This window comes from Pristiophorus japonicus, chromosome 3, assembly GCF_044704955.1.
Source record: "Pristiophorus japonicus isolate sPriJap1 chromosome 3, sPriJap1.hap1, whole genome shotgun sequence".
In the NCBI taxonomy this organism is placed as follows: Eukaryota; Metazoa; Chordata; class Chondrichthyes; family Pristiophoridae; genus Pristiophorus; species Pristiophorus japonicus.
The window spans coordinates 129,702,961-129,727,186 of NC_091979.1; the positions used below are offsets into that span (position 1 = coordinate 129,702,961).

The following is a 24,226-nucleotide window of genomic DNA, read 5'->3' on the forward strand; positions in this document are numbered from 1 at the left end:
GACTTCTGACCAGCTCTCTATTCCGAATGTCTATTTCCTGCTAAATTATCATTTTAATGACATTTTGTGCCTACTGCACCAGTTGCAACTTTACAGAATTAACAAATTGATCAATTTTTTTAAAAACAGTAATGATTGGAATAGAACACAAAATGGCTCTGACTGAGATTCCCATTATAGGGATCTTTACACGTCACTGTTCATCTCGGTCAGGCCTTTGCTCTATTTAATTCAAAATAGCTCATCCAATCAGGATCCAGCAAGTACAAGAAACATGACTTTTAGTGCATAGCGAAGAAAATCAACATCTCTTCCTTTCTCCCAAATGATTCAAGTTTCAAAAGGACACTACAGAAAGGCGCACAGTAACATTTACTGCTGGGGATTTCAGGCTGGCAAGTGCTTCACAAAGTAACTCCATTTCTTGAAGATGGCCCAGCTCATATCATTGTGCATCATTCTTTACTGTGTTGAAGCTCACCCCATTGAAAGCATCTGCTTCCATGCCCCATTCTGCACTTCTAACTGGTTCTAGGCCAACAGATCCACTGCATTCTGCTCATGCCAATGGCACATCTTTATCACACTGGCTCAAGGACTAACTACTGAGTCTCCTCTCGCCCAGTCTTCCTATACTTCTTTGCATATTGTATTACAATACAGGTTGAACTTCCCTTATCCGGAGCTACCCCTCGTCCAGAACCATTCCCGGCCACCGGGTGGCGCATGCACATGAACAAATTGAAGTCCTTCCTCGCTGCCAACTCCCACAATTGCTGGCCTAACCCCACGATCCACCACCCCTCACAATCCACCGCCGCCCCCCCCCCCACCCCCCCAATCCCAATAATATCTCTGCCGCACTCCAGCCCCAAACCAGCCAGCCCAGATATCCCCTTGCTCAGTACCTGTGCCATCCAATTTAACGTGACCATCCCTCGTCTAGAAAAATCCCTTATCCAGAACAGGTCAGGTCCCGAGGGTTCCGGATAAGGGAGGTTCAACCTGTAGTATTGGTGGGCCATAACTTTACTACTTTACAACTCCCACCGGGAATCCCTGGCCAAAGACCGTCCTAAGTGGAGGAAGAGCATCTGGGAGGTCATTGAGCACCTCGAGTCTCGTCGCTGAGAGAATGCCGAAATCAAGCGCAGGCAGCGAAGTGTGTGGCAAACCAGTCCCACCCACCTTTTCCTTCAACGACTGTCTGTCCAACCTGTGAAGAGACTGTAATCCCCGTATTGGACTGTTCAGTCACCTAAGAAATCACTGGGAGTGGAAGCAAGTCTTCCTAGTTACCTAAGAACTCACTGGGAGTGGAAGCAAGTCTTCCTAGTTACCTAAGAAATCACTGGGAGTGGAAGCAAGTCTTCCTAGTTACCTAAGAACTCACTGGGAGTGGAAGCAAGTCTTCCTAGTTACCCAAGAAATCACTGGGAGTGGAAGCAAGTCTTCCTAGTTACCCAAGAACTCACTGGGAGTGGAAGCAAGTCTTCCTAGTTACCTAAGAAATCACTGGGAGTGGAAGCAAGTCTTCCTAGTTACCTAAGAACTCACTGGGAGTGGAAGCAAGTCTTCCTCGATTCCGAGGGACTGCCTATGATGACTGCCTTTGTTCACCATTGGCTGTCAAACTGCCAACAAAACCATCATGAGGTGAAGCCAGTTTATATGCCAAAAGATGTAGAAAAGATTTCACGCTTGCTGTGCTAGACCTCCATTACTTCTGACATCCTCATGGACTGTTGAATCCTGTTGAGGAGGACCCTTGGGGAGGAAAGGACAAATGCCTTTTTCAGTTCATAACATAAGTGATGTATTTAACATGCTTGGATTGTGCCTTAACTCCCATTCCTGAGAATATGCGGATACTTTGCCAATGCCTTATAACAGTAGGAGGAGGATTGAGAGAAACGCCATTGCCACATTCTAAAGTTGCATAAAGTGGCATAAAATCACAAGAACTGATCTGGCACCTTTCCAGAGCGAGTGTGGATAGCATGAACTAGGTTCTGCATTTGGGGCAGCAGTCTTGATATTGTTACTATTCCAAATAAACAACCCAACTAATCCATACTGGGTGTGACTTAACTCTATTGGAAGACATGCTGACATGACATAACAGCAGTCTGCTGTTGGTTACCTACACAATTTTGGTTGAAGCGCATATGGGTTGGTGGGTTGAAACAATGTATAATCTTATGAACAGAATAACTTATCCTCTTATTCCAAAAACATCAAGAGTGTTTAAAGAAATGAATCACAAATAGTTAACACCAGTTTTTTTCCTGATATGGGAGACAAGACACAACTACTACACATATAACAGATTTGGTGAAGGCCCAGCAGCTAACTCTAAAAGGATAGAGAATCACAGCATAACAGAAAATTACGACATAGAAGGAGGCCATTTGGCCCATCCAGTCTGTCGAAAAGGATCTACCCAGCACTAGGTCCCTAGCCTTGTAGGTCATAGCTCTTTAAGTGCACATCCAAGTACTTTTTAAATTAATGAGGATTTCTGCCTCTACCACTCTTTCAGTGAGTTCCAGGCCCCCACCACCCTCTGGGTGAATTTTTTTTCCTCATCTCCCCTTTAATCCTTCTATGAACGACTTTAAATCTATGCTCCCTGGTTATTGACTCCTCTGCCAAGGGAAAAAGGTCCTTCCTATCCACTCTATCAAGGCTCCTCATAATTTTTAACATATCAATTAAATTTCCCCTCAGCCTCCTTTGTTCCAAAGAAAACAACCCCAGCCTATCCAATCTTTCCTCATAGCTAAAATTTTCCAGTCCTGGCAACATCCTCGCAAATCTCCTCTGCAGTCTCTAGTGCAATCACATCTTTCCTATAATGTGACGACCAGAACTGTACACAGTACTAAAGCTGTGGCCTAATTAGAACATAAGAAATAGGAGGAGTAGGCCATACGAACCCTCGAGCCTGCTCCGCCATTTAATACGACCATGGCTGATCCAATCATGGACTCGGGTCTACTTCCCTGCCTGCTTCCCATAACCTCTTATTCCCTTATCGGTTAAGAAACTATCGATCTCTGTCTTAAATTTATTCAATGTCCCAGCTTCCACAGCTCTCTGAAGCAGCGAATTCCACAGATTTACAACCCTCAGAAGAAATTTCTCCTCATCTCAGTTTTAATGGGTGGCCCTTTATGCCTCCTAGTTCTAGTCTCCACTATCAGTGGAAACATCCACGCTGCATTCACCTTGTCAAGCCCCCTCATAATCTTATATCTTTCGATAAGATCACCTCTCATTCTTCTGAATTCCAATGAGTAGAGACCCAACCTTTCCTCACAAGTCAACCCCCTCATCTGCGGAATCAACCTAGTGAACTTTCTCTGAATTGCCTCCAAAGCAAGTACATCCTTTCATAAATATGGAAAGCAAAACTGCATGCAGTGTTCCAGGTTTGGCTCACCAATACCCTGTATAACTGTAGCAAGACTTCCCTGCTTTTATACTCCATCCCCTTTGCAATAAAGGCCAAGATTCCATTGGCCTTCCTGATCACTTGCTGTACCTGCATACTATCATTTTGTGTTTCATGCAGCAGCCCCCCAGGTCCCGCTGTACTGCAGCACTTCGCAATTTTTCTCCATTTAAATAATAACTTGCTCTTTGATTTTGTTCTGCTAAAGTGCATGACCTCACACTTTCCAACATTGTACTCCATCTGCCAAATTTTTGCCCACTCACTTAAGCCTGTTATGTCCTTTTGCAGATTTTGTGCGCTCTCCTCACACATTGCTATTCTCCCCCACCTTTGTATCGTCAGCAAACTTGGCCACTTTACACTCGGTCCTTTCTTCCAAGTCGTTAATATAGATTGTAAATAGTTGGGGTCCCAGCACTGATCCCTGCGGCACCCCACTAGTTACTGATTGCCAACCAGAGAATGACCCATTTATCCCGACTCTCTGTTTTCTGTTAGTTAGCCAATCCTCCAGCCATGCTAATATATTACCCCCAACCCCAATGAGCTTAGTGCTCTTTACAGTTCTTGCATAACTTCCCTACTCTTGTATTCTATGCCTTGGCTAATAAAGGAAAGCATTCCGTTTGACTTTTTAAATACCTTATCGACCTGTCCTGCTACCTTTAAGGATCTGTGGACATATTCTCCAAGATCCCTCTGTTGCTCCCATTTATTGTATATTCCCTTGCCTTGTTGCCCCTCCTCAAATGAATTACCTCAAACTTTTCTGGATTGAATTCCATTTTCCACTTTTCTGCCCAACTGACCAGCTCATTGATATCTTCCTGCAGTCGATAGTTTTCATCCTCACTATTAACCACACGGCCAATTTTTGTATCATCTGCAAATTTCTTGATCATGCCCCCTACTCAAGTCGATGTCATTAATATATGCTACAAAAAACAAGGGACTGAGTACTAAGTCCCGGGGAACCTCATTGGAAATAACCTTCCAGTCTCAAATACACCCATAAACCATTACCCTTTGCTTCCTGCCAAAGACAATTTTAGATCCAATTTGCCATTCTTCTTTGGATCCCATGGGCTTTTATTTTTTTTGATCAGCCTGCCTTGTGTGACCTTGTCAAAAGCCTTGCTAAAATCCATGTAGACTACCTCAAATGCACAGCCCTCATCGCCCCTCCGCAAAAAATTCAATCAAGTTAGTCGGATAACTTTGAAGGTATGAGGCGTGAATTGACTAGGATAGATTGGCAAATGATACTTAGGGGGTTGACTGTGGATGGGCAATGGCAGACATTTAGAGACCGCATGGATGAATTACAACAATTGTACATTCCTGTCTGGCGTAAAAATAAAAAAGGGAAGGTGGCTCAACCGTGGCTATCAAGGGAAATCAGGGATAGTATTAAAGCCAAGGAAGTGGCATACAAATTGGCCAGAAATAGCAGCGAACCTGGGGACTGGGAGAAATTTAGAACTCAGCAGAGGAGGACAAAGGGTTTGATTAGGGCAGGGAAAATGGAGTACGAGAAGAAGCTTGCAGGGAACATTAAGGCGGATTGCAAAAGTTTCTATAGGTATGTAAAGAGAAAAAGGTTAGTGAAGACAAACGTAGGTCCCCTGCAGTCAGAATCAGGGGAAGTCATAATGGGGAACAAAGAAATGGCAGACCAATTGAACAAGTACTTTGGTTCGGTATTCACTAAGGAGGGTACAAACAACCTTCCGGATATAAAAGGGGTCAGAGGGTCTAGTAAGGAGGAGGAACTGAGGGAAATCTTTATTAGTCGGGAAATTGTGTTGGGGAAATTGATGGGATTAAAGGCCGATAAATCCCCAGGGCCTGATGGACTGCATCCCAGAGTACTTAAGGAGGTGGCCTTGGAAATAGCGGATGCATTGACAGTCATTTTCCAATATTCCATTGACTCTGGATCAGTTCCTATGGAGTGGAGGGTAGCCAATGTAACCCCACTTTTTAAAAAAGGAGGGAGAAAGAAAACAGGGAATTATAGACCGGTCAGCCTGACCTCAGTAGTGGGTAAAATGATGGAATCAATTATTAAGGATGTCATAGCAGTGCATCTGGAAAATGGTGACATGATAGGTCCAAGTCAGCATGGATTTGTGAAAGGGAAATCATGCTTGACAAATCTTCTGTAATTTTTTGAGGATGTTTCCAGTAAAGTGGACAAAGGAGAACCAGTTGATGTGGTATATTTGGACTTTCAGAAGGCTTTCGACAAGGTCCCACACAAGAGATTAATGTGCAAAGTTAAAGCACATGGGATTGGGGATAGTGTGCTGACGTGGATTGAGAACTGGTTGTCAGACAGGAAGCAAAGAGTAGGAGTAAACGGGTACTTTTCAGAATGGCAGGCAGTGACTAGTGGGGTGCCGCAAGGTTCTGTGCTGGGGCCCCAGCTGTTTACATTGTACATTAATGATTTAGACGAGGGGATTAAATGCAGTATCTCCAAATTTGCGGATGACACTAAGTTGGGTGGCAGTGTGAGCTGCGAGGAGGATGCTATTAGGCTGCAGAGTGACTTGGATAGGTTAGGTGAGTGGGCAAATGCATGGCAGATGAAGTATAATGTGGATAAATGTGAGGTTATCCACTTTGGTGGTAAAAACAGAGAGACAGACTATTATCTGAATGGTGACAGATTAGGAAAAGGGAAGGTGCAACGAGACCTGGGCGTCATGGTACATCAGTCATTGAAGGTTAACATGCAGGTACAGCAGGCGGTTAAGAAAGCAAATGGCATGTTGGCCTTCATAGCGAGGGGATTTGAATACAGGGACAGGGAGGTGTTGCTACAGTTGTACAGGGCCTTGGTGAGGCCACACCTGGAGTATTGTGTACAGTTTTGGTCTCCTAACTTGAGGAAGGACATTCTTGCTATTGAGGGAGTGCAGCGAAGATTCACCAGACTGATTCCCGGGATGGCAGGACTGACCTATCAAGAAAGACTGGATCAACTGGGCTTGTATTCACTGGAGTTCAGAAGAATGAGAGGGGACCTCATGGAAACGTTTAAAATTCTGATGGGTTTAGACAGGTTAGATGCAGGAAGAATGTTCCCAATGTTGGGGAAGTCCAGAACCAGGGGTCACAGTCTGAGGATAAGGGGTAAGCCATTTAGGACCGAGATGAGGAGAAACTTCTTCACCCAGAGAGTGGTGAACCTGTGGAATTCTCTACCACAGAAAGTAGTTGAGGCCAATTCACTAAATATATTCAAAAGGGAGTTAGATGAAGTCCTTACTACTCGGGGGATCAAGGGTTATGGCGAGAAAGCAGGAAGGGGGTACTGAAGTTTCATGTTCAGCCATGAACTCATTGAATGGCGGTGCAGGCTAGAAGGGCTGAATGGCCTGCTCCTGCACCTATTTTCTATGTTTCTATACGACCTTCCCTTAACAAATCCATGCTGACTGTCCTTGATTAATCTGTGTCTTTCTAAATGAAGGTTTATACTGTCCCTCAGAATTGATTCCAATAATTTTCTCACCACCAAGGTTAAACTAACTGGTCTGTCATTACTCGGTTTATCTTTTCCTCCCTTTTTGAACAAAGGTACCACGTTAGCAGTTCTCCAATCTACTGGCACGACTCCTGTAGCCAGGGCGATGGATAATGATGGTCAGAGCCTCCGCAATATCCTTCCTTGATTCTTTTAATAGCCTAGGATATACTTCATCTGGTCCTGGCGGTTTATCGTCTTTCAAGTATGCTACACCCCTTAATACTTCCTCTCTTACTAGATTTATCCCGTCCAATATTTCACTCTCTTCTCCTTAACTTCAAGGTTGACATCGTCCCCCTCTTTTGTGAAGACAGCTGCAAAGTATTTATTAAGTACCTTACATAGATCACAATTTTGGTCCCTAATAGGCCCTACTCTTTCCTTAGTTAACCTCTTGCTCTTTATGTAATTGTAAAACATCTTTGGGCTAGATGTTATCTACTAAGAAGATTGTTCTATGACTCGATTGACTGTGCAAATAGATAGCTAACCATCTGATCGCTTTGAAGATGTTGTTACATTTTTTAAGATCTAAGATGAACTACAGGCACAAATTCAACCGGAGGATATGACATGGTAGCCATTACTGAGACATGGCTGCAAGATGGTCAGGACTGGGAACTAAATATACCTGGTTATAAGGTCTACAAGAAAGGTAGGAAATAATGGTATAGGGGAGTGATTAAGGATAATAGGAGAGGATATAACGAGAGGTAAGCAGGCAGTGGAGACTTTAGGGTCAAGTTTCGGCCGCCCGCTAGAACGGCGCACTTCGGAGAGGCCCGCCCAATTTACAGAACAAAAATTGCGCCGAATACTTACCTTGCGATTCTCCAATAGCTGTCGGCCCATTTCCACTTCGGCGCTGCGCAGCAGAAGCTGCTGGGGGCGGAGTAGCTCCCGGCGTTCTATCTCCGGGAAGACGACCCTATCCCAGGCCGAAGGTACGTCGCCCCTATCCTCAGCTGAGTGGCCTGCGCATCTTATCTCGGCGGCGGGGCCCACTCGCCCGGCCTCTCGCTGGGGGCGGGCCCCGCCCAAAGAACTCCTGGCAGCCGGCGTCATTGTGGTCATCGGCGGGGCCCGCCCGGCTACTAGTTGGGGGCGGGCCCCGTCCGAAGAGTCGTCAGCCCGGCATCGTCTGCGTACAGGCCACGCCCGAAGTCCTCAGCGGGCCCGGCTTCTTCGTCAGTGGCGGGGCCCGCCCGCATCTCACTGGGGCGGCCCCCGCCCGAAGAGACGTCAGCAGCCCGGCATTGGCTGCTTGCGGGTCACGCCCGAAGTACTCGGCGGGGCCCGGCATCGTCGTTGTCTTCTCTTAGATTTAATAAGGAGATTTAGTTAGCAGCCTAACGCTGTGAACATTTATCGAATAGTGATCATAACATGATCAAAGTTCAAAGAAGTGTTTGAAAGAGAGAAATGCAAAACAGCTACTAAGATTTTAGATTTAGGTAAGGCTGATTTCAATGCGATGAGACAGAGACTTTCCACAGTAAACTGGGCAAATCTGTTGCTGGGTAAAATGACAAGATCAATGGGAGGTGTTCAAAAAAGAATTTAACTGATACAGAACCAATTTATACCCCTAAGGGGCAACAGCTCTACTTGCCAAAAAAAAAAGCCATGAACGACTAATGAAACATATAAAATGGGTGCAGGAGTAGGCCATTCGGCCCTTCGAGCCTGTACCACCATTCAATAAGATCATGGATGATTATTCACCTCAGTACCCCTTTCCTGCTTTCTCTCCATACCCCTTGATGCCTTCAGTCATAAGGGCCATATCTAACTCCCTCTTGAATATATCTAACCAACTGGCATCAACATCTCCTGCGGTAGAGAATTCCACAGGTTAACAACTCTGAATGAAGAAGTCTCTCCTCATCTCCGTCCAAAATGGCTTACCCCTTATCCTTAGACTGCGACACCCGGTTCTGGACTTCCCCAACATCGGGAACATTCTTCCTGCATCGAACCTGTCCAGCCCTGTCAGAATTTTATGTTTCAATGAGATCCCCTCCCATTCTTCTAAACTCCAGTGAATACAGGCCCAGTCAGCCAATCTCTCCTCATATGTCAGTCCTGCCATCCCGGGAATCAATCTGCTGAACCTTCTCTGCACTCCCTCAAAAGCAAGAACGTCCTTCCTCAGATTAGGAGACCAAAACTGAACACAATATTCCAGGTTAGGCCCCGCCAAGGCCCTGTACAACTGCAGTAAGACCTTCCTGCTCCTATACTAAAATCCCCTAGTTATGAAGACCAACATGCCATTTGCCTTCTTCACTGCCTGCTGTACCTGCATGCCAACTTTCAATGAATGATGTACTATGACACCCAGGTCTCGTGCACCTCCCTTTTCCTAATCTGTCGCCATTCAGATAATATTCTGCCTTCCTGTTTTTGCCACCAAAGTGGATAACCTCACATTTATTCACATTATACTACATCTGCCATGCATTTGCCCACTCACCTGACCTGTCCAAGTCACCCTGCTGCTTCTTAGCATCCTCCTCACAGCACCAACCAGCTTAGTGTCATCTGCAAACTTGGAGATATTACACTCAATTCCTTCATCTAAATCATTGATGTATATTGTAAATAGGTGGGGTCCCAACACTGAGCCCTGCGGCACACCACTGGTCACTGCCTGATATTCTGAAAAGGTCCCGTTTATCCCGACTCTCTGCTTCCTGTCTGCCAACCAGTTTTCTATTCACTTCAGTACATTACCCCTAATACCATGTGCTTTAATTTTGCACACTAACCTCTTGCGTGGGACCTTGTCAAAAGCCTTTTGAAAGTCCAAATACACTACATCACTGGTTCTCCCTTGTCAACTCTACTAGTTACATCCTCAAAAAGTTCCAGAAGATTTGTTAAGCATGATTTCCCTTTCATAAATCCATGCTGACTTGGACCGATCCTGACACTGCTTTCCAAATGCGCTGCTATTTCATCTTTAATAACTGATTCTAACATTTTCCCCACTACCGATGTCAGGCTAACCGGTCTATAATTCCCTGTTTTCTCTCGCCCTCCTTTTTATTTTTAAAGTGGTGTTACATTAGCTACCCTCCAATCCATAGGAACTGATCCAGAGTCAATAGACTGTTGGAAAATGATCACCAATGCATCCACTATTTCTAGGGCCACTTCCTTAAGTACTCTGGGATGCAGACTATCAGGCTCTGGGGATTTATCGGCCTTCAATCCCGTCAATTTCCCTAACATAATTTCCTGACTAAGAAGGATTTCCTTCAGTTCCTCCTTCTCGCTAGATCCTCAGTCCCCTAGTATTTCCAGAAGGTTAATTGTGTCTTCCTTCATGAAGACAGAACCAAAGTATTTGTTCAATTGGTCTGCCATTTCTTTGTTCCCCATTATAAATTCACCTGATTCTGACTGCAAGGGGCCTACGTTTGTCTTCAGTAATCTTTTTCTCTTCACATATCTAGAGAAGCTTTTGCAGTCAGTTTTTATGTTCCCAGCAAGCTTCCTCTCAGACTCTATTTTCCCCCTCCTAATTAAACCCTTTGACCTCTGCTGAATTCTAAATTTCTCCCAGTCCTCAGTTATGCCTCTTCCTTGGATTTAACACTATCCCTAATTTCCCTTGTTAGCCACGGTTGAGCCACCTTCTCAGTTTTATTTTTACTCCAGACAGGAATGTACAATTGTTGAAGCTCATCCATGTGATCTTTAAATGTCTGCCATTGCCTATCCACCGTCAACCCTTTAAGTATCATTCGCCAGTCTATTCTAGCCAATTCACGTTTCATACCATCGAAGTTACCTTTCCTTAAGTTCAGGACCCTAGTCTCTGAATTAACTGTCACTCTCCATCTTAATAAAGAATTCTACCATATTATGGTCACTCTTCCCCAAGGGGCCTTGAACAACAAGATTGCTAATTAGTCCTTTATCATTACACATCACCCAGTCTAGGATGGCCAGCTCTCTCGTTGGTTCCTCGACATACTGGTCAAGAAAACCATCCCTAATCCAGGAAATCCTCCTCCACCATATTGCTACCAGTTTGGTTAGCCCAATCTATATGTAGATTAAAGTTGCCCATGATAACTGCTGTACCTTTATTGCACGCATGGCCTTCGACTTTACAAAGGCCTTTGACACGGTCAACCGCGAGGGTCTATGGAGTGTCCTCCTCCGTTTCGGATGCCCCCAAAAGTTCGTCACCATTCTCCGCCTGCTCCACGATGTCATGCAGGCCGTGATCCTTACCAGTGGATCCATCACTGACCCAATTCACGTCCGGACTGGGGTCAAACAGGGCTGCGTCATCGCCCCAAACCTCTTCTCAATCTTACTCGCCGCCATGCTCCACCTCACAGTCAACAAGTTGCCCGCTGGAGTGGAACTCCAGTGGGAACCGTTTCAACCTGCGCCATCTCCAGTCCAGATCCAAGATCACCCCAACCTCTGTCGTCGAGCTACAGTATGTGGACGACGCCTGCACCTGCGCACATAGAGGTCGCACTCCAGGACATAGTCGACGTATTTATTGAGGCGTACGAAAGCATGGGCCATATGCTAAACATCCGTAAGACAAAGGTCCTCCACCAGCCTGTCCTCACCGCACAGCATTGCCTCCCAATCAAGATCCACGGCGCGGCCCTGGACACCGTGGACCACTTCCCATATCTCGGGAGCCTACCATCAACAAGAGCAGGCATTGACGACAAGATCCAACACCGCCTCCAGTGCGCCAGTACAGCCTTCGGTCTCCTGAGGAAAAAGAGTGTTTGAAGACCAGGCCCTCCAAACTGCCACCAAGCTCATGGTCTACAGGGCTGTAGTAATACCTGCCCTCCTGTATGGCTCAGAGACATGGATCATGTACAATGGACACCTCTAGTTGCTGGAGAAATATCACCAAAGATGTCTCCGCACGATCCTACAAATCCTCTGGGAGGACAGGCGCACCAACATCAGCATCCTCACTCAGGCTAACATCCCCAGCATTGAGGCACTGACCACACTCGATCAGCTCTGCTGGGCAGGCCGCATGCCATAGTTTTTCCCATTCCCTTAATCTATCAATAGCTCTGTTATTTTATGCTTCCATCTACACTGCTCCGCTGGGCATGCCAGACACGAGACTCCCAAAGCAAGTGCTCTACTCGGAGCTCCTTCATGGCAAACGAGCCAAAGGTGGGCAGCAGAAACGCTACAAGGACGCCCTCAAAGCCTCCCTGATAAAGTGCAACATCCTCACTGACACCTGGGAGTCCCTCGCCCAAGACCACCCCAAGTGGAGGAAGTGCATTCGAGAGGGCGCTGAGCACCTCGAGTCTCAATGCCGAGAGCATGCAGAAATCAAGCGCAGACAGCGGAAAGAGCGTGTGGTGAACCAGTCCCATCCAACCCTTCCCTCAACGATTATTTGTCCCACCTGTGACAGAGTCTGTGGCTCTCGTATTGGACTGTTCAGCCATCAAAGAACTCACTTCAGGAGTGGAAACAAGTCTTCCTCGATTCCGAGGGACTGCCTATGATGATGATTGCACGCATCCCTAATTTCTTATTTGATGCTGTCCCCAACCTCACTACTACTGTTTGGTGGTCTGTAAACAACTCCCACTAGCGTTTTCTACCCTTTAGTATTCCGCAGCCCTACCCATACAGATTCCACATCATCCAAGCTAATGTCCTTCCTTACTATTGCTTTAATCTCCTCATTAACCAGCAACGCTACCCCACCTCCTTTTCTTTTCTGCCTATCCTTCCTGAATGTTGAATACCCCTCGATGTTGAGTTTCCAGCCTTGGTCACCCTGGAGCCATGTCTCCGTAATCCCAATTATATCATATTCGTTAATAGCTGCCTGCGCAGTTAATTCGTCCACCTTATTACGAATACTCCTCGCATTGAGGCACAGAGCCTTCAGGCTTGTCTTTTTAACACACTTTGTCCCTTTAGAATTTTGCTGTAATGTGGCCCTTTTTGATTTTTGCCTTGGGTTTCTCTGCCCACCACTTTTACTTTTCTTCTTTGTCTTTTGCTTCTGCCCCCATTTTCCTTCCCTCTGTCTCCCTGCATAGGTTCCTATCCCCCTGCCTTATTAGTTTAACCCCTCCTCAACCTCACTAGCAAACACTCCCCCTAGGACATTGGTTCCGGTCCTGCCCAGGTGCAGACCGTCCGGTTTGTACTGGTCCCACCTCCCCCAGAACCGGTTCCAATGTCCCAGGAATTTGAATCCCTCCCTTCTGCACCACTCCTCAAGCCATGTATTCATCTGAGCTATCCTGCTATTTCTACTCTGACTAGCACGTGGCACTGGTAGCAATCCTGAGATTACTACCTTTGAGGTCCTGCTTTTTAATTTAACTCCTAGCTCCCTAAATTTAGCTTGTAGGGCCTCATCCCGTTTTTTAACCTTATCGCTGATACCTATATGCACTACGACAACTGGCTGTCCCCCTCCAAAATGTCCTGCAGTCGCTCCGAGACATCCTTGACCCTTGCACCAAGGAGGCAACATACTATCCTGGAGTCTCGATTGCGGCCGCAGAAACGCCTATCTAAAGAGGTAAGGGACAACATAAAATTAAACAAAAAAGGCATACAAAAATGCAAACAATAGCATGGATCCTGGATAATGTGAAAGATACAAAGAACAACAAAGGGTAACAAAACAGATAGTAAGAGGTACAAAAAGAGATTATGAAAAGAAATGTATATGGGATATCAAAATCAACACTTATTTTTACAATTATACTCGGAAAGAGAGGGTTGTCAGGAGTAATGTTGGCCCTTGAAAACTAGTAACGGTGATATTGTCAATGAAAAACAGAAATGGCAGACATGTTGAAAAATTATTTTGTCAGTATTTACAGTAGAGGAAGAGGTCAGCAAGCTGGAAATCAGAGTAGGGATAATGGGCAGGGACTCGAATTGGCAGGAAGTGACTAGTGGTGTCCCGCAGGGATGTGTGTTGGGGCCTCAACTATTCGCCGTATTTATAAATTACCTAAATGATGGGATAGAAAGCCACATATCCAAATTTGAAAATGACACAATGATAGGTGGCATTCTAAGCAGTGTAGATGGAGGCATAAAATTACAAAGAGATATTGATAGATTAAGGGAATGGAAAAAACTATGGCAAATGGATTTCAATGTAGGTAAATGTGGGGTCATTAACTTGGACCTAAAAAGGACAGAACACTGTACTTTCTAAATTGTGAAAAGTGTCATGGTACATCAGTCATTGAAAGTTGACATGTAGGTACAGCAGGCGATGAAGGCGGCAAATGATATATTGGCTTCATAACTAAGGGATTTGAGTATAGGAGCAGGGAGGTCTTACTGCAGTTGTACAGGGCCTTGGTGACAGCCAGTTGTCGTAGTGCATATAGGTATCAGTGTGTTCAGTTTTGGTCTCCTAATCTGAGGAAGGAAGTTCTTGCTATTGAGGGAGTGCAGAGAAGGTTCACCAGACTGTACAACTGCAGTAAGACCTCCCTGCTCCTATACTCAAATCCCCTATGAAGGCCAACATACAATTTGCCTTCTTCACCGCCTGCTGTACTTGCATGCCAACTTTCAATGACTGATGTACCATGACACCCAGGTCTCGTTGTACCTCCCCTTTTCTTAATTTGCCACCATTCAGATAATATTCTGCCTTCGTGTTTTTGCCATCAAAGTGGATAACCTCACATTTATCCATATTATACTGCATCTGCCATGCATTTGCCCACTCCCCTAACCTGTCCAAGTCACCTTGCAGCCTCTTAGCGTCCTCCTCACAGCTCACACCGCCACCCAGCTTAGTGTCATCTGCAAACTTGGAGATATTGCACTCAATTCCTTCATCTAAATCAATAATGTATATTGTAAATAGCTGGGGTCCCAGCACTGAGCCCTGCGGCACCCCACTAGTCACTGCCTGCCATTCTGAAAAGGACCCGTTTATCCTGACTCTCTGCTTCCTGTCTGCCAACCAGTTCGCTATCCACGTCAGTACATTAACCCCAATACCATGTGCTATAATTTAGCACACTAATCTCTTGTGTGGGTCCTTGTCAAAAGCCTTTTGAAAGTCTAAATACACCACATCCACTGGTTCTCCCTTGTCTACTCCACTAGTTACATCCTCAAAAAATTCCAGAAAATTTGTTGAGCATGATTTCCCTTTCATAAATCCATGCCGACTTGGACCGATCCGGTCACTGCTTTCCAAATGCGCTGCTATTTCATCTTTAATAATTGATTCCAACATTTTCCCCACTACTGATGTCAGGCTAACCGGTCTATAATTACCCGTTTTCTGATGTCATGCTCCTCCTGTACTATGTGGGAAGTCAGGGACGCTTCCGGTGTCCCTGACGACTACGTGTGCAGGAGTGTATCCAGCTGCAGCTCCTGACGGACCGCATTGCGGCACTGGAGCTGCGGGTGGATTCACTCTGGAGCATCCACGATGCTGAGAATAACGTGAATAGCACGTTTAGTGAGTTGGTCTTACCGCAGGAAAAGGTTACTCAGGCAGCTAGGGAATCGATGACCAACAGGAAGAGCAGTGGAAGGAAGATAATGCAGGGGTCCCCTGCGGTCATCCCCCTGCAAAACAGATACACCGCTTTGGGTATTGTTGAGGAGGATGACTCACCAGGGGAGGGCAGCAGCAGCCAAGTTCATGGCACCATGGGTGGCTCTGCTGCACAGGAGGGCAGGAAAAAGTGGGAGAGCTATAGTGATAGGGGATTCAATTGTAAGGGGAATAGATAGACGTTTCTGCGGCTGTAACCGAGACTCCAGGATGGTGCAAGGGTCAAGGATGTCTCGGAGCGGGCACAGGGCATTATGAAAAGGGAGGATGAACAGCCAGTTGTCGTGGTGCAAATAGCTACCAACGATATAGGTTTTAAAAAAAAAAAGGGATGAGGTCCTACAATGCGAATTTAGGGAGCTAGGAGCTAAATTAAAAAGTAGGACCTCAAAAGTGGTAATCTCAGGATTGCTACCCGTGCCACGTGCTGGTCAGAGTCGGAATCGCAGGATAGCTCAGATGAATACATGGCTTGAGGAGTAGTGCAGCAGGGAGGGATTCAAATTCTTGGGACATTGGAACCGGTTCTGGGGGAGGTGGGACCAGTACAAACCGGACGGTCGGCACCTGGGCAGGACCGGAACCAATGTCCTAGGGGGAGTGTTTACTAGTGCTGTTGGGGAGGAGTTAAACTAATATGGCCGGGGGATGGGAACCTATAGAGAGAGATAGAGGGAAGTAGAATGGGGGCAGAAGCAAAAGATAGAAAGAGGAAAAGTAAAATTGGAGGGCAGAGAAACCTAAGGCAAAAAGCAAAAAGGGCCACATTACAGCCAGGTTCTTTCCTTAATTATAGTGCAGCTGGTTAGCTGTGGGAATCTCTATGCAGATCAAGGTTACATTCTTTCACTGTGGTGCATGAAATTGAACAATTGCATATCCAATATCTTCCATGGAAATGTCAACATCGACTCCAAAAAAGAGGATTTTGACAAATATGCATATACTCTTAACGCATCCCCTTTGTATCATTTGGCACAATTCCGCTTGTGGAAGTAGAAAGAGACAACTTGTAGAATCACATGATTTGTATTTTGTACCTAAAGTGAGATGCTGACCTAAGGGCTCAGATCTTTTCAGTTGTTGTGAGTCTTTCTCCAAGTTGTCGTAGAAATCTTTGACATAATTTGCATTAAAAAAAATAGTTGTTTGGCATTGGATGCCACTAGTTGCAAAAGGACTTATTTATAGTTAATATAGACTTGTAAAACCTAGATGTAGCATGAATCAAATTTTCTGAACGGTATTAAGCTGAACTCAAAAAAATAACCTCAGTTAAAACTTAAACCCACAGGCTGAAATCAAATATGTAGGTATCACAAATAGAAAAAGGAAGCTTTCTCAGTGAAAAGGTCAATGATTGATACCAACAAGAGAAATATACGAACTAAAGATGTCACATGGCTCAAGGGGACAAACTTGTGGTTGTGACTTCAAAATTCATCAGTTCTAAAATTATCAGCAATTTCCTTCACCGATGCAGTAAGTGTATAGTGTGTTGTAGGGCAAAATTAATTTATAAGCTAATTGCCCATACCCATATATATATATATATAACCCAAATAAAATCTATACTTCTCCAATTAAAAAAAAATATAAATCTAATGGGCTCATCTTTATACCATTTTGAAATATAAATTAGATAAATCTTTTGTTGAATGCCAGATCTATTTTTTAAGTGCTGAAGACCAACATGACATCAGCAGATACTCAACAATAGTATATTATAAAGATGGCATATAAAACTAAATCTTTACATTCATTACTCTGCCCTTGACACCCCATATTGGGGGATCAGTACTTACCTTCAATAGCAGGACTGTATTGGGACATGACATTACTGGCTAGAGTTGGAAGAGATACAGCAACAAATACCATAAGGAGGCAGGCAATTTTATATTCTTCCTCTGGACTAATGTTCTCTGCAAAGAATTGAAAGAGAATATTAATTAAAACCCTAATTTGTAACACATTTACAAAACAATTGTTCAAAATTAAACTTTCATCAGACTCTTTCCTAACTCCAATCCAATAAAAATGCTAACAAAACATGCCAAGATTATTACACTTGGTACCACATATGAGGTTATTCACTTTGGTAGGAAGAACAGCAAAACAGAATATTTTTAAAAATGGTGAGAAACTATTAAATGTTGGTGTTCAGAGAGAATTGTGTCCACGAGTACAGAAACAGAGTTAGCATGCAGGTACAGCAAACAATTAGAAAGGCAAATGGCATGGTCTTTATTGCAAGGGGGTTGGAGTACAACAGTAAGGAAGTCTTGCTACAATTGTAAAGGGCTTTGGTAGACCACATCTGGAGTACTGTGCACAGTTTTGGTATCCTTATCCAAGGAAGGATATACTTACCTTAGAGATGGGGCAATGATGGTTCATTAGATTGATTCCTGGGACGAAAGGGTTGTTCCATGAGGAGAAATTGAGTATATTGGGCCTTTACTCTCTAGAGTTTAGAAGAATGAGGTGTGATCTCATTGAAACACAAGATTCTGAGGCGGATTGAGAAACAGAGATCGCTTCCCTTGGCTGGAGAGTCTAGAACTAGGGGGCATAGTCTCAGGATAAGTGGTTGGCCTTTTAAGACTGAGATGAGAAGATGAGGAGGAATTTCTTCACTAAGAGGGTTGTGAATCTTTGGAATTCTCTGTTCAAAGGGTTGTGAATGCTCAGTCATTGAGTATATTCAAGGCTGAGAGATAGATTTTCGACTCGTGGAATTAAGGGATATGGGGATAGAGCAGGAAAGTAGAGTTGAGGTCGAAGATCAGCCATGATCTTATTGAATGGCGGAGCAGGCTCAAGGAGCCATATGGTCTACTCCTGATCCTAATTCTTGTACATCATCAATGCTAGAAAGTTAAATGTAGAAATCTCTTTATTATGTTAAATATATGAACAATGTAACTAACCCCTTATAACAGGAGTTGACTATTTAGCCCCTCAGGCCTATTTCGCCATTTAATTACACCATGGTTAATCTGCAACTGAACTCTATTTGCTTGCTTTTGCTCCATATCCCTTGAAAACCTAACGAAGATCCATCTTTCGGTCTTAAAAGTTCCAATTGTCCTCGTATCCATTGCCTTTGTGGAGGAGAGTTCCAAATGTCTAATACCTTATGCTAAAAAAAAAAGTGCTTCCTGATTTTGCTCCTGAAAGGCCAAGTTCTAATTTTAAGATTGTCCCATTGTTCTGGATTCCCCATCAAAGGAAGTATTTCTCCACATCTAACCTATCAAAATCCTTTAAACAATTTAAACACCACGATTAGATCATCTTTCAATCTCCTCTACTCAAGGGAATTACAAGCCGCTTATGCAATCTGTCCTCATAATTTAACCCTCTAAGCACCAATATCATTCTGGTAAATCTGCACTACACCCCCTCCAAGGCCAAAATATTGTTCCTGAGGTGCGTTGCATTCAACTGAAGGCTCTATACAACGGAAGCACAACTTCCTCTCCTTTGTAATCCTGCTCTCTTGAGATAAAGGCCAACATTCCATTAGCCTTTTTGATTTTTTTTTGAACAGGTCTACTGGCTTTTAATGATGTGTAGTTTCTCATCCTTTACAACATACTCTAATTTATCTTTTTTGGGTCCAAAGTGGATGACTTCATATTTGCCATGTCGAATTCTGTTTGCCATTGTTTTGCCCGCTCACTTATCTGTCTATGTCCCTCTAACATCAATTGGCAGGTCAATAAATGAGCAACAGAAGGTAACAACATTTCATTCCAACATAATGTGATTTTTTTTATCCCAGTGAAAACTACCGTGAACCAACTAAAATAAAATAAATTCCCTAAAGTTACTATTAGGGTGATTTATGTCAAATAAAAAAGCTCCAATGAGATTTGTCAGAGCTTGGTAATGCTGAGTGCACATTCGAAATGCTCCTCCTTTCTTTGAATCTTCAAGCAAAACCAGTCCCACTGCCACACATGATATACTGTAGAATGTTCAGCATGCAGAATATGTGAATGTATGATGATGCTCCATGGTTCAGGTGGAGAGTGCACAGCTAGCATGATACAGTTCACTGAAGTGAGGAATATTAGAATATTGATGGAAAGAGCCCTAATTTAAAATTAAATGGAGAACTCTGGCACAAATGAGTATGCACGTATGTAAAAGGCATTTGTGCAAGACATCTATGTTACTGTAGCACTGGCAGTACTGCTTATTATGTGACTTTTTGAATGTGATCCAAGGTCCAATAAGAGTTACAAGTTCTTCCGCCGATTTTCAGATAAATATTTGGTGAATGTGTCAGGATGTCAGTTCTAAAGAATGGAGTTCAATTGGGCAACTGTGTCAGCAATAGTGTATTATTTTACCATTTGAACTTTGCACTATCATTGAGCTTTTTTTGCGGGGAGAGCAGAGGCATGGCCAAAAACGATACGTCCACAAATGGAAAATTTCTTCACTGTATACTTATTAAATGCACCCACTGTCCTGGTAACAGGAAGTTACAAGTTTGTTTAAAATTTAATTAAGTCTAACTTACTGAGGTTAAGAGTAAATATTTATGGGCATACTGATATTCAGATACAATTTCCAGCTTGTCCAACACAGACAGAAATCAAAGTGCTCATCAAGGTGAAGAACATCAACACTGAATGGAATTTTTTCCCTGCTGCGCATCCCGTTACAGATTGACAATTTCCATGACGATTATAGCATGACCCATTGCACATCAAACTGCTACACTGCCACAACAATGGCAAAGGAGAGAATTTTCTCTTTTTGTAAAGCAGGGATTCATGATTTCACAACACCTATCGGACAGGAAAGTCCCACCCAGTACACCTCAATTCTACCTTCAGAATACCTCCTCCACTGCACCAATGAGTTTCTCCATTTCTCACACCATCAGTCTTTATGAACTCAGATTGCACTATTTGTCAAGTTTTGGGCAATAAAATAGGAGAGGGGAAGCTTTCATCTAGTTAGTCTGGACTGGATTAAAACCCAGATTTGAAGTAAATTGATGGTATGCTATTCCACTGGACCAGCCAGTGCTTTGCTTCTATAGATTTTAATTTACTTACTTAAATATATGCATTTGTGAGCTATCTGAGGGGCAGAGAAAGTGTGACACACACACCACACACACACATACATACAGACACAGACACTTTGCCTCGAAAGTAGTGATGGCAAATCTCCATTCCACTTAGTCTCAGTGTGGAAAAAAGCCACCTTGAGTCAATTTTCCACTGGCAGGAAAATGGTTGGATAAAGCCGACTTACTGGGATGTTCCAGATAACTTTTGGCTCGGGGAGGGAAGTGGGGGGCTCAGGTTAGGTTAAGAATTGTGCAGTAATTCTATGCAGTACATTTTAAAAACAAAGATGTGCATTTATATGGTGCCTTTCACAAACTCAGGACAAAGCAGCCCAACCACCACCATAAACATTAATTCCCTTCACCACTGGCGCATCATGGCTTCAGTGTATACCATCTACAAGATACACTGCAGCAACTCGCCAAGGCTTCTTCGGCAGCACCTTCCAAACCCGCGTCCTCTATCACCTAGAAGGACAAGGGCAGCAGGCACAAGGGACCACCGCCTCCACATTCCCCTCCAAATCACACACCATCCTGACTTGGAAGTATATCGCTGTTACTTCATCATCGCTGGGTCAAAATCCTGGAACTCCCTCTCGAACAGCACTGTGAGTGTACCTTCACCACATGGACTGCAGCAGTTCAAGGAGGCAGCTCTCACCACCACCTTCTCAAGGGCAATTGTGGATGGACAATAAATGCTGACCTTGCCAGCAACGCCCACATCCCATGAATGAATTAAAAAAATCCCAAAGTGCCTTACAGCCAATGACATACTTTTGAAACGCAGTCACTGTTGTAATGTAGGATAGGTACTGAGTAAAAGATTTAGTAACCATCTTGGGGATTTGTGGAAAGGTAATGCAGCCTTGTCTCAACAAAGGCAAAGGGGAGAATTTTTGAGGTAACAGGAATCTAAGGAACTAGCTCGGTTACCTAAATGAGGAAGCTCTCAAATAAACAAGATATTTTAAGTACGTTTTGAATCTTCAAATCAACGGATGAAAAACTTGGGAGACATCAGAGGCTACAAATGCTCTCAAAGACCTAACTGTTTATCACATGTTACAATCACAAAGTATTCTGCCTCATCATAATTGCAGAATGTTCTGCTACTGGACGTTGAGTATATATTTTGTATGTGTTGAATGTGAGTGATGCTAGCAAGGTTGCATTTATTGCCCAATCCAGTTGCCCCAAGAAGGTGGTGGGACCACTTCAGAGAGCATTTAGAATTGTGTGTACACCAGAGCAGGTCGAGGTGGCAGCTTCATACGCTGAAGGGCATCAGTAAACCAATTGCGTTGTTACAGCAATCCAGTAACCTTCATGGTCATTTTATTGAATTTAATTTCATAATGATGAGATTTGAACTCATGAATTATGGACTGCTAGTCCAGTACTATAACCACTACCGTATCAGTTGAAACTTCTTACATGATTTATTAATTCACCTCTAGGAGACAATGGTATAATGGTATACTGTCAACCGCGAAGGTCTACGGAGCGCCCTCCTCCGTTTCGGATGCCCTCAAAAGTTTGTCAACATCCTTCGCCTGCTCCACGATGACATGCAGGCCGTGATTCTTACCAACGGATCCATTACAGACTCAATCCACGTCCGGACCGAGGGCTGCGTCATCGCTCCAACCCTCTTCTCAATCTTCCTCGCTGCCATGCTCCACCTCACAGTCAACAAGCTCCCCGCTGGAGTGGAACTAAACTACAGAATCAGTGGGAAGCTGTTTAACCTACGCCGCCTCCAGGCCTGGCCCAAGATCACCCCAACCTCTGTTGTTGAGCTACAGTATGCGGGCGACGCCTGTGGCTGCGCACATTCTGAGGCTAAAGTCCAGGATATAGTCGATGTATTCACCGAGGCATATGGAAGCATGGGCCTTACGCTTAACATCTGTAAGACAAAGGTCCTCCACTAGCCTGCCCTCACCGCAAAGCACTGCCCCCCAGTCATTAAGATTCACGGCGCGGCCCTCAACAACGTGGACTATTTTCCATACTTCGGGAGCCTCATCAACAAAAGCAGACATTGATGCGAAGATTCAACACCGTCTCCAGCGCGCCAGTGCAGCCTTCGGCCGCCTGAGGAAGAGAGTGTTCGAAGGCCAGGCCCTCAAATCTACCACCAAGCTCATGGTCGACAGGCTGTAGTAAAATTTGCCCTCCTGTATGGATCAGAGGCATGGACAATGTACAGAAAGACACCTCAAGTTGCTTGAAATATATCACCAACGATGTCTCCGCAAGATCCTGCAAATCCCCTGGGAGGACAGGCGCACCAACATTAGTATCCCCGTCCAGGCTAACATCCCCGGCATTGAATCACTGACCGCACTCGGGTCAGCTTCGCTGGGCAGGCCACATGATTCACATGCCAGACACGAGACTCCCTAAGCAAATGCTCTATGTGGAGCTCCTTCACGGCAAATGAGCCAAAGGTGGGCAGCGGAAACGTTACAAGGACATCCTCAAAGCCTCCCTGGTAAAGTGCGACATCACCACTGACACCTGGGAGTCCCTGGCCGAAGACCGCCCGAAGTGGAGGAAGTGCATCCGGGAGAGCGTTGAGTTCTTCGAATCTCAACACAGAGCATGAAGAGGTCAAGCGCAGGCAGCGGAAGGAACATGTGGCAAACCAGTCTCACCTAATCCTTCCCTCGGCAAATGTCTGTCCCACCTGTGACATAGGCTCTTGTATTGGACTGTTCAGCCACCAGAGAACTCACTTCAGGAATGGAAACAAGTATTCCTCAATTCCGAGGGACTGCCTATGATGAGGTACTCCGAAAGGAACATCTGGCGCAGGTCAATCAGATTTAAGCTCTTCATCAAGGTCATCAACAGCACTAAAAACACTCAAATGAAAAAAGTGGTTAGTCTAGAGGTTTTGCTCAGATTTAAAAACAAATCTGTCAACTCCTTCTGCCTTCCTGGAACTTTTGGAATTACTGAAGGATTTGATGAATTTCCCACCTCCGAGAACCACGACCTTACTTTTTAAACTTCTTACTAAAGAATCGGAGTAAAGTCATATGATGTTGTTACACTGCAAGAGCAGTAGCAATGCCAACTCTAAATGAATGAACCATCACTCTGTACTTTACACGTGGCACATTCTGCATGCTGGCTGAAACTGGAGTACTAAGTGAGTGTGGGCCACTTTCTCAACAAATCAACCAGTTTACTGATGCCAATCTACCAGTGGATTTGCACCCAGAAGAATAATCAGACTTCAGTCATACTATGTACAATATAGCTATTATATTGGAACATAGGAACAGGAGTAGGCCATTTAATACCTCGAGCCTGTTCTGCCAATCAATTAGATCATAGCTGATCTGCGATCTAACTTCATAACCCTTCACACCTTTGGTTAACAAAAATCTATCAATCTCAGAATTAAAATTAACAACTCATCCAGCATTAATTGCCTTTTGGGGAAGGGAGTTCCAAACTTCTACCACTTCAGGCAAAGTACACCAACTCTTAGGGCCCAAAACTCATGGCCGCCCATTTCTCAGTGGACAC

General features: G+C 44.4%; 1 protein-coding gene across 2 annotated transcripts in view; it reads right to left on the reverse strand.

The window, feature by feature from the left end:
* The window catches only part of nckap1 (NCK-associated protein 1), a 297,326-nt gene that overhangs the window by 10,731 nt on the left and 262,369 nt on the right, over positions 1-24,226 (reverse strand). For both annotated transcript variants that reach the window (XM_070875820.1, XM_070875819.1), the window contains exon 28: positions 17,388-17,504. In XM_070875820.1, coding sequence (XP_070731921.1) covers positions 17,388-17,504 — 117 coding nt within the window. The remainder of the gene's footprint in view (positions 1-17,387; positions 17,505-24,226) is intronic.